Genomic DNA, 11,371 nt, shown 5'->3' with positions numbered 1-11,371 from the left:
ATCTAAAGATAGCATAGAATAGAATAGATAGAATTTTATTTATCATCATGTTGCATGCAATCCACAGCAAATCCCATGCAATGCCTCATTAACAAGGCCCGGGTCTGCCACTGACCACATTATTCCCCTAATTTGTCTAGCAACTTCCACGTTTAATCTTAATTAATTTATTACATTTCGTGGGTTTTTTATTTATTTTCATTTCTTTGCATAGTTGTTGTGTTGTTGTCTCATGTCTTATATGTTTTATATGTTGATCGCACCAATAACCACAAAAAATTCCTTTTAAGTGTAAACTTAACTGGCAATAAAAGCTATTCTGATTCTGTTGCTCAGGTGGTGAAAAAGCTTACATCACAGGGTTTTTTCCAGTTGGTCTCCCATTCAAGTACTAACCCGGCCCGACCCTGCTCAGCAGCCAAGATCGGACGAGATTGGGCGTGTTCAGGGTGGTATGGCTGTAAAAGGGGAAATCAGCCACACAGACGCTTTTTATAGGTGAGACAGACCTGGTGCAAGTCACCGTGTACACATGACTACACGCAAGTTCATGTATATCACAATTTACATGATCCCTTCATTAGAAACACACATTTCATGTTAGTGAAGTCTTACTTCATGAAACTGATAATCAACACGAGAAACATAAACAGGGACCACTAACATCTCCAACACTCACTTTTGTAATCATCTTCACACAGCGGCTTGTGTCATTCACTTCTCATGTGCATTAATACTTCTTATATTATGACCATGTGCAATACTCATTTTCTGAATGTATGCTCACATATAAGATAAGATAAGATACATCCTTATTCTCCCGAGGGAAATTGCTGTGCAACAGTTACAGTACAGTGGAGCATGAAACGAAAGAATTAGCCCCAGAGCAAAAAAAAACATACACGAATGCATGCAAGATAGGGGTACAAGTACACACAATAAGCGGTACAAAGTACATACACTCCAATAAAATATATCTTTCTTAATGTAATTTTCATTCATTTGCCAATTGTGGAAGGTTCACAATAATTTTGTTCCATTTTACAGCTTCTTAAATGTTATTGTACCTTTGTAAAGCTGTGTAAAAAGTGGCACTGAGTTACAGCTGCAATAATATTTCCTGAAATTGGACTCCAGGAGAAACAGTGCCCCCTGCTGCCCAGGGGGCGAAAAATCTTACTGCACCGGGTATTCTCAGACGGGCTCCCATCCATGTACTAACCTGGCCCGACCCTTCTTGACTTCCAAGATCAGACGAGATTGGGCGTGTTCAGGGTGGTATGGCCTTGAATGAGGAGAGCAGCCACAGACCAGGTTCAAGTCATCGTGTACAGATCACTACACTCAAGTTCTTGTATATCCGGTTTACATGATCCCTTCATTAGAAAAACACATTTCTGGCTAATGAAGTCTTACTCTCTATTGTCATCATCGTCACCAAGCGGCTTGGGTCATTAACTTCTTCATAGATAATGACCATGTACGACACTCGTTTTCTGAATGTATGCTTTCATATATCTTCCTTAATGTAACTGTAATGTTAATTAATTTGCAAATTGTAGAAGTTTCTCAGGTATTATTTTCCATTTTACAGCTTCTTAAATATTTTTGTACTTTTGTGCAGCGTTGAGTGAAGTATAAAAAGTGACACTGAGTTACAGCGCCAATAATATTTCCTGAAATTGCAATCAAGGAGAAACAGTGCCCTCTGCTGCTCAGAGGGCCAAAAAGCTTACATTACAGTCATTTGTCATTACAATTTATATTGCACTCCCTCATATCACACACACACAAACACATGCATTACAGGGGGCACCTGCTTAGGGGCACCTCGGCAGTGCCCTGGAGGCAAACTGGCAACTCACCAGTTACCAGTCCACTTACTTGGTCCATACAGGACTTGAACCGGCAACCTTCCGGTTCCCAAGCTGAGTCCCTATGAACTGAGCTACTGCCGCCCCCACGCTTACAGCGCCGGGTATTGCCAGGCGGTCTTGAGGCCGTAAACGAGGATAGCAGCCACACAGAGGCACTCTATAGGTGAGACTGACCTGGATTTCTTATGAGCCTTAATATATCCCAGCTTTTTTCATGTCAAATCAATTTTTGGGGGCCCGGCGTGGCAAAGACAGGGCTATGGCGATGGCCAGAGCATTGCACGGGGACCCCATTATGACAGCGGGGAACCTATGCCCTAACCCAGACTTACTCAACAGGCGGCCCGCGGACGCTTATTTTGTGGCCCCCGACATGCCTGGTTATGAATGCATAATAATTATAATTAGCCAACCAAAATCGTGTGAAAAAATTAGGCAGTGTGCCTTTGATTTAAGTTCCAGCTGCAGTTGTCTGATTCAACTGTGACCAGGAGAGTGGAAGTAATTTCAGACGATCTTTTATCACAGTTGCTAAAAGACGTTGAAAGTGCAGAGTTCTTTAGTCTAGCATTGGATGAATCCACCGACCGCACAGACATTGCGCAGTTTATAGTCTGGGTGGGCTTTCTCAAAGGGGACACATTTGCCGAGGAAATGCTGGCTTTGCTACCGCTAACAGGGCAAACACGGGGAGAGGACATTTATTCTGCAATGATGAGCTTTTTTCACGGACCAGGCAAAACATCAACTTAAAAAAGCTGGTTTCTGTTACAACTGATGGGACTCCTTCCATGGTAGGAAAGGAGAAAGGATTAATTGCTTTGCTCAGAATAGATCCTGAAAAGCCGGACTTCTTCTCATATCACTGCATTTTACATCAAGAGCAATTGTGCAGCAAGCTGAGAGGTGGAGAGCTCATAGTGACAATGGACTCTGTGACACGAACAGTCATTTTGATTCTCTTATTATCCCACCCCTTACTGTGCCTACCTCACGGAATTGAAAGAGGAGTTTTCCTCCCGGTTCGTGGACGTTAAGTCGGACGTTAAAATGTTAAGAATAATAAAATCAAAGCAGCGTTCCTGTCTAACTGACAGACATTTGGCAGACTATCTCAGAGTAGCTACAACTGAGCAGCAACCAGATCTGAAAGTACTTGTGAAAAGAATGCAGACTCAGAGCTCTCACTAGGAATAAGTAACAACTGTGTGTTATATTGTTATTGTTAGTAGAATTTGTGAAATGCAGACTCAGAGCTCTCACTAGGAATAAGTAGCAATTGCAAACTTCATCAATGTCATCAATGCAAAGCTATTCACTCCAGCGTTAATAAAACATCAGCTTGACCAACACTTCGCAGTCGCTACACTACATTTGTTACTCAAATTGAGAATATTGCTTTGGAATGCATTAAAAATGACTAGCAAGGTCATATTAAGAGCATATTAAACAGCAGTAGTAAATACAGCGAATAAAATGGTAAAAATATATGTTAATAATAATTTGTGGCCCTTTGCACCTGTTGGGGTTTAAATGTGGCCCTCTTGGCCTCTGAAGTTGAGTACCCCTGAGGTAGATGATGGCATCGTCCGCTCCCACAAGAGGTTAGTAAGCAAACTGTAGAGGGTCCAGTGATGGTTTCACCAGCTGCCTAAGGCGGGCCAAGACCAGCCTCTCCAGCACCTTCATCACGTGAGATGTGAGGGGAACTGGTCGATAGTCATTTAGGCCAGATGGAGTCGACATCTTTGGAACCGGAACCAGGCAGGACGTCTTCCACAGCACCAGTATTTTCTCCAGGGTCAGGCTCAAGTTGAAGAGGTAACACAGGACAGCAGACAGCTGGTTGGCACAGGTCCTCAGAACCCTGGGGCTGATACCATCAAGGTCTGCAGCCTTGCCTTGGTGGAGTCTCTCCAGCTGTCTCCTAACCTGGCCAGTAGTCAGGGTCAGGTGGCAAAGGTGAGTTGTTCGAGTCAAAGGCGTTCACCATGTGGTTTGAGGGGGGGAGGGCATTGGAAGCAGTGGAGGTGTGTGGAGGCCTGGATGTGAGGTGGATGGGGCAGCAGATGGCTGTGAAGTAAACCTGTTGAAGAAACAGTTTAGCCTCTGCCTCCTTGTTGTCTTTCCTTCACATTGAAGCCAGTGATTTGTTTCATTCCAGTCCACACATCCCTGTTGTTGTTCTGTTGGAGTTTGGCCTCCAGCTTCCTCCTGCCCTTGCACACCCTCATTTTGTCCCTCAGCTCATGCTGTACACTCCTCAATTCCTCCCTATTTTCAGACCTGAAGGCTCTCTTCTTCTTGTTAAGAAGCTCCTTCAGGTCACTGGTGATCCAGGGCTCGTTGTTGGGAAATGAGCATACAGGCCGGGTCCGCAGGGTGGTGTTCACACAGAAATTGATGTAATCTGTGATGCAGTCAGTCATGCTGTTGATGTCCTCCCCATGTGGCACACACAACAAGTCCCAGTCAGTCGACTCGAAGCAGTCCTGCAGTGCCTCATTAGCCTCCCGAGTCCACTTCCTCACAGCCCTTGTGGACACAGGCAGCCGTTAAACAAGGGGGACATACTTTGGGGTCAGCATGACAAGGTTGTGGTCCAATCTGCTAAGGGGGGGAAGGGCAACGGCACTGTATGCATCCTTGGTATTTGCATACAGTGAGTCCAATGTTCAATTGTCTCTGGTGGGGCAATTAACAAACTGGTGAAACGTTGGGAAGGTTTTATCCAGAGTGACATGGTTAACGTCACCAGTACTTATGATAATAGCATTGGTATGTTGAGTCTGAAGTTTAGCAACTGTTGACTGAATAATGTCAACAGCCTCCTCCGCATCAGCTGATGGAGGGATGTAAGCCACAACGATAACATACGAGATCTCCCTCGGCAAGTAATATGGACGAAGCCCCACAGCTAACAGTTCGATGTCCGGGCAACAGAGACGTTCCTTCACAGTAACATGTCCAGGATTACACCAGGTAACCAGATAACGTCCCTGTACGCCCGAACCGCAGCAGCAGTTTAACGCCGCACTGTGGTCTGGGACGTGTGCGTGCAGCCATGTCTCCGTTAAACATAAAATGCTGCATTCACAGTGTTCTCTCTGTGTCCTGATCAGTGCGCTGAGCTCGTCCATCCTATTGCACAGTGACCTCATGTTTCCCATGATGATGGCTGCAACGGAAAGTTTGTATGTGCTCCTCTTGGCCCTCCGCTTAACTCCAGCTCTGCAACCCCAGCAGCGTCTCCGTAGCTCCTCTGGGATGCATGACATCCCAGAGGAGCTACGACAGACAGACATGACAGACATGTGTGAAGAAAGTAACAGTAAAACACAAGAAAAGTTATAAAACAAAAGTAGCAAATTGTTACTGCAAATAAATACTCGAAAAAGACAACACGAAAAAAGAAAACAAAGTGACAAAATGACGCAAAATCTATAAACACTAACGGGAGCTGCTGCGACAGGCTGCCACGTAGCATGGTGCCATATCTGGATTCTTAATGAACCTCCAAACTCGGCATAGGCCATATAACACCAAAAGACTTCTATTTTACAGCTGTTTCTCAGCTGTCATCACCTACAGGAAGCCTGCCCTATGCACTGAAGATACTTTGGCATCCCCATATGAAGGGGAGTAGCACAGTCAATTAACACGGATACATTTATCATAAGGAAATTTGATCCTACCGCATCTTGGATATGTTGCAAATAACGAGTTGACACCTATATTATTGCCTTTGACATTGTCCCCTTTGTTTACAATGTTCTTGCACTGGAACATTGGAATGCGGAGTCTCTGATATTATATAAGTTCTAACATGATGAGAGGCAGGGACATCGTCTCTCAGCATAAACAGGAAACTTTCAGAGCTTTGCCTGAGGACATAGATAAATAAGAGTGCATGGATGTTTACCAGGCTATGAAAACTTTGGATGGATTCCTACCACTGACTGACATGCCCCAGCACACACACACACACACACACACACACACACACACACACACACACACACACACACACAAACACACACACACACAAACAGGGGCACACAGGTTGAAAAACACTGTTCTAAATAATAATAACATAATAGTTTTATTGATAATCTTTAATCTTTATTGCCTTATATCTATAACTGTGTCACATAAATATTGTTTAATATTTTAATACACAATGTTTACTTTGCAGCAGCTTAGGTAACATTTCACTGCATAAAGTGATGTTTGCGTTTTTGCATGATGGGTACATGGAAGGGTTGATTGTAATCATGATTTCATTTTAAATATAAAATCTTGAACACTGCAGCGCTCTCTCATTTATTTCAGTACTGAGCTTCAAGAGTTTGTTGTTCCAATAGAAATAGTCCTCACACGTTTTAGGGAGCAAAGCAAGACATTGCAGTGCATTTTGTCTATTAACTGTTATATTTTTGTTATTTATAATTTCCATTACAACTATTTGTAACTATTGTTTGTAAGATATTTGTTAATGTTACTACTTGTAACATTAATATGTATTTTAATATTTTATTGATGGACAAATTATTTCATTCATTGTATTTGTAATATTTTGAATATAACAGTGTGTAAAGCTTTTAGGATCTCCCATGGTTATATGAAAATGTACAGATAAAGTAATTTAATAACAGCAGAAAGCCTGAGTAATAATTACTCTTAGGCAAGTTGACAGAAATGTCTCGACAAACTCTTATAGGTTGTTTTAATGCAGCAGGGCTGCTATAACAAATATACATGTGCAAATATATATTGTACAATGTATAACAACATTTGATAGAATATTAAATTTATACAAACATTGTAAGTACTGTACATTCATTATCATTGGCGGGGGCTTTGTAAGTCACTCAGGCTGTCAGAAGTTAGTGCAGCGCAAGAAGTAGCTGTTCCTTAGCACGCGCAACAACCTCCCACTTCTCAGGTTGTACTCAAACATGTAGGGCCCACTGTAGATGTAGGTGAAGCCTGGAGGACACAGGGACAAGGTTAGCTGCTGGGACTTAAAGACATTCTATAACCTTCATTCATTCTTCATAATTAGTAGTTTTTTATTTAGAAAATTAGATCGGCTTTAAATGCTGCTCACCTTTGTACTGGAAGGCTGCTGACACCTTGCCACTCAGACCCATGAAGGTCCCATCCACCCGTTTGGGGAATCCCCGATCCATAGTGTGTCTTTCTTCATCAAAACTGAAGAAATTGATACAGCCATAATTGATTATTGACTTGGCTGTCGCTTCTTTCAAACTTAACTTGCAAACAAAATAGATGACCTAAAGCCTCATGTAAACAAAGATTTCATCAAAATTCACATACAATTGTTAACCTTTGTCTGTGACAGCCCAAATTCACACAGTCTGTGGAAGCCTTAGGTCCATAAATAATTTGAACATACCTGTAGTAGTACTTGTTGACAAAGAACAGTGTCTTGCCAGAGTTTACATCATAGAGGGCAGCATCGACTTTCCTTGTACCTCTTGGCAAACCAATGCTGGTGAGTTTTTTGGGATACCCACGAACAGGTTCATAGCCACGGAAGGCCCAGACTTTACGGCCTGTGGAGGAATGGAGAAAAGACTAATCAGCCGATGTATAAAGTTGAAAATGTAGACTTTGATATGGATTCAGATTAGATGCTGTAGATATTGTCAATGTAGATAACACATGCCTTTAAAGAGAAAGATTTTGTCTGATTGTCTGCTTTCATAAGCGGCATCAATGTTGACAGGGGCACTGGGCCAGAAGCTTGTGATTAGACTCTGCTGAGGTGTGTTGCTTTGAGGGTAACTACGCCAGAGGAAGCTGGAAACACAAAAGAGCAAAACATTAATACATAAATCAGCATTTCAATTGACTTTACATTCCATTGTTTGGACATTTTATTTGTAGCTTACTTGTCTTTGAAGAAGAGCATCTCTCCTCGCAGGCTGGTGACGGCGTCCAGGATCATGGTGGAGTCACAGGAGTCAGGAGTAGTGGGGGGAGGAGGTGCAAGGGGTTCCTTCACAGGGTTTGCACCTGGAGATGGAATATAATCAGATATTTGGAAACCCCTGTTACACACTTCAACCAAGCCAAAAACAACTATGTGATTTGTGCAAAAGTTCTTTGGGAGGATTAACTTGTCAGTTTGTACAAACCATAGAGAGACTGGATGCCTTTGACATCATCCTGGGGCAGGACAAAGGTGTCAGGATTTCTGTATGTGTACGTAGGATGCATGAGAGCACCAGGGTCATCAGAGTGAGTCAGACCCAGGGAGTGGCCAAACTCATGGGCAGCTACCATGAAGAGGACATAGCCTGTAGCAGAACGCAAACAGTTCCTGGTCATTTACAGTTGGAAGTGATTGACATTTATATCAAAATGATGAGTGTGAAATTAGTCTGAGACATAATTCCGCTCTCTGGGATTAAAGAACTCACCTCTGCTGGAGCGGAAGGTGAACATCTCATCTTCATCAAAATGGGCATCTCCTCCGATGCCAGGGGACGGGGCAAAGGCATGAGCAAGGATACCGCCAGGGCCATCGAAGGGGTAGTAATCACCATGAGCTTTAAACAAGATTCATGTTGGTGTCAGAGATTTAAACTGATGATGATGGTGATTTGATGAAGTCGAAACACAGAAAAACAACATTAAAGCAACATTAGACATAAGAGCTGATCACTGTAACAAATCTTTAAAAAATTTGAAAGAAAATTAACCTTAAAAATGTCTACAGGTACTACAAGAGGACTAGTAATTGGTTTGTTGGGGTGTGTTATGTCGCTTATGTAACCATGACGCAAATATTTTTTCCCAATCCACTTAAAGGATAAGTGTCACTGAAACATGTACTGTTTCCCCATAAGTTAACCACACACAGGTGTCGGTAGAGGATCTAGGCTGTCTAACATTGCCACACAAGTCAACATGTACTTACATTGGCGACCAAAGGAGATCATGATGTCTGCTGTGCCACCAGAGATCCTTGTGAACCTCAGAGGGGTGACTTTAGCCCACACCTGAAAAGCTTTCTCTATGGAGTCATCTACCTCTGCCTGAGACATGTCTGGAGTGTAGTTCTCAATCCTACAGATCAGAGGAATTGTAATGAAAAAATTGTACATTTTAGTAAACAAACAACTAGTAAACAACTTCCCCCTCATGCACTCTTGGTTTTGTCATTAACCTGTAGGTGAGGCTGTTTTTCTGCCACTTGAAGTTGCGTCCAAAAGTAGAGAAACGAGCAATGTCGCCATCTGGGACACCACAGCGGGGCTTCTTCATCATCTCCACAGTGTCGGTATCCAGCATCCCAGTGATCTCGAGACCAAAGAATCTTTGCATCTCACTCAGCTTCCTGCTCACCGGGCTGATGCCTCGTCTGGTAGATGGACCTGTCTGCTCTGTTAAGTTGAAGAACCTCTTCAGATAGCTCTAAAAGTAAGAATAAGAGTTATTACTTATCTTATACAGTATATGCATTAGCTGCAATAGGATGACAAAGACAAAGAATGCTGTTATCTGCTGTTAGATGCATTCTAAATTCACAGAGCAGTGCAGGTTCTAGATGCACACATTCAATCCAAAATAGTGAGAATCAATGCAAAGCAAGAGCACTTACCTCTGCAAATTCTTCATCTTGCACTGTAGGTTGTGATACTGGAACACAGTAAGCTGTGACTGCCAGGCTTAGTAGAACACACACATTGAAAGTCTTCATGTCTTCTTGAAGATGTTCTGTGTTTCTGTGCTAGAGGCTGTGGTTATGTAGGTTGGAGACGGGGAGGAGGGTATCTCTCCGCCTGACTCAGGGACGCAGGAAACTCGCCCTTATATGGACAACAGTGGGAGTTGGGCTTTAATTGCTCACCCACAAAAATCTTTCCATAACAAGATGGTATAATTATGATGACAGAACAGATTGGATTGTGATTCTTCCTTTTTGAAAATTTCACAGAAAGCCTTTTTACATTACAGTTCTTTGTGTGTTTAAGTTACACATACAGTGTTAAAATCACCCGAGATATTATCCAGTTTCAATGTTTCCCAGTTGTATTACTTGTGAATCTCAAATATGATGATGTACGTCATTAATACGTGCAATTTCTTTTATATTATTTATCTGTTCTGTATATTGCCCTGTGCATCAACTTTTGCTGTATTATCTCTGACAAACTGTACAGCAGCACTTTCCTTTTTGATTGTGTTTACCTGTTACTTATTATAGTTTTTTTTTCTTGGTGTGATTCTATGAGTGATGATCTGTAAGCCCCTAGCCTGTGTTTCTCAAGACTGTCTATCATTAAATTAACAATGTGACCTTTCAGGCTCAATCTGTCTCCTTAGACCCTCAGGCTAGTTTTCCTGTAAGACAGTGATGTGTTCTGTGAGCCAACACAGACAAGCTGTGGCATGTCAGTATCAACCAAGGCCTGTTTACTACAACTAAAACTGTCCGACCTCTGCCAAAGATGGTCTATCATGTTATCTTAAAGGCAGATTCCACAAATAACTCAACCATCATATACAGTACAACTTCACCCATGAAGTGGATCACAACAACCAGACAATTATATGCATGACACTAGGTCAAATATGGGACAAGGACAATGAGTGTGTCTAAATCGTCATATTTGAGTTGTTCATGTGTGTTTTCTTATATCAGTTGTTGTCTGGTGTTATTTTCCATGGTGATACTGATGTAATAATGTCTAAGCTCTTAAGTAAATGTCTGTTACCCAATACAGGACGAACCATGTTGTCTTTGTTGTGCAATGACTCATGCAAACTGATCAACAACAAAGTGCAGACAATCCAGAGGTGAATATGCTGTGTCTAAAAAAAGACTCTTCACTCCTTTTTAAGGATTTACTGTTAAAAAGGGTGTCAGGTGATTGAAAAAACATTTTAGTCAGTAGCAGATACTGAGCAACATGAGCATACCTCACTGTCATGGTGTTGCTGGACATCTTATTTATGTTAGTTCAATATTCACTCTCCTTTTACCTGTGTTGGTGCAGCTCAACTGCTTAAGAAAATATATAAACTGTTTATAAGACACTTAACAGTCACATCGCTCAAGCACATCACACACACACATACACCATGGCTGAACAGTTGAAGAGAAATATACATACTGATGAGATTTTCCGTCTCGCAGGATCATCACCTTATTGTGGTTTGTGTGTCTCAATGACCTCTAGAGCTATGTCCGCTGTAGTTTTGAGCTCCTCGTACGGTCACCCATGCCGAACAGGTCGAAAGATAGGGCCAGAGGAAGAGTGATCCCCATGGCATGTAGGGCTCAAGATAAATTGGGAGAAGACCAAGATATTGAGGATAAATGCAAGACAGCAAGAGTAGATCATAATCCATGGACAGAAGATAGAGGATGTGGGCAAATTTACGTACTTAGGAGCGAAGGTCTGCAAAGAAGGTGGTGGAATGAAAGACCCAAGAAACAGGCTATCAAAGGCAAGGGG

General features: G+C 42.2%; 1 protein-coding gene and 2 pseudogenes across 1 annotated transcript; all 3 read right to left on the bottom strand.

Annotated features, from left to right (window-relative positions):
- Window positions 1–346: 346 nt before the first annotated feature.
- On the bottom strand, window positions 347–466 carry LOC143009368 (5S ribosomal RNA; annotated as a pseudogene).
- A 707-nt stretch (window positions 467–1,173) lies between these two features.
- LOC143009372 (5S ribosomal RNA) lies at window positions 1,174–1,292 on the bottom strand (annotated as a pseudogene).
- A 4,835-nt stretch (window positions 1,293–6,127) lies between these two features.
- On the bottom strand, window positions 6,128–9,646 carry LOC143009273 (collagenase 3-like). The gene is made up of 10 exons (XM_076161350.1): window positions 9,511–9,646; window positions 9,076–9,323; window positions 8,827–8,975; window positions 8,327–8,455; window positions 8,042–8,203; window positions 7,796–7,919; window positions 7,570–7,703; window positions 7,297–7,456; window positions 6,988–7,091; window positions 6,128–6,866 (listed from the first exon to the last, which is right to left on the bottom strand). The coding sequence occupies exons 1-10, from the start codon at window positions 9,607–9,609 to the stop codon at window positions 6,757–6,759; spliced, it is 1,419 nt and encodes a 472-aa protein (XP_076017465.1). The 5' UTR covers window positions 9,610–9,646; the 3' UTR covers window positions 6,128–6,756.
- Between the last annotated feature and the right edge of the window lie 1,725 nt (window positions 9,647–11,371).

Source organism: Genypterus blacodes, unplaced genomic scaffold (assembly GCF_046128005.1).
Source record: "Genypterus blacodes isolate CSIRO-AG114 ecotype Tasmania unplaced genomic scaffold, CSIRO-AGI_Gbla_v1 ptg000111l_1, whole genome shotgun sequence".
Taxonomy (NCBI): domain Eukaryota; kingdom Metazoa; phylum Chordata; class Actinopteri; order Ophidiiformes; family Ophidiidae; genus Genypterus; species Genypterus blacodes.
The sequence above is the reverse complement of the archived record's forward strand: the minus strand, read 5'-3'. Positions and strand labels throughout refer to the sequence as shown.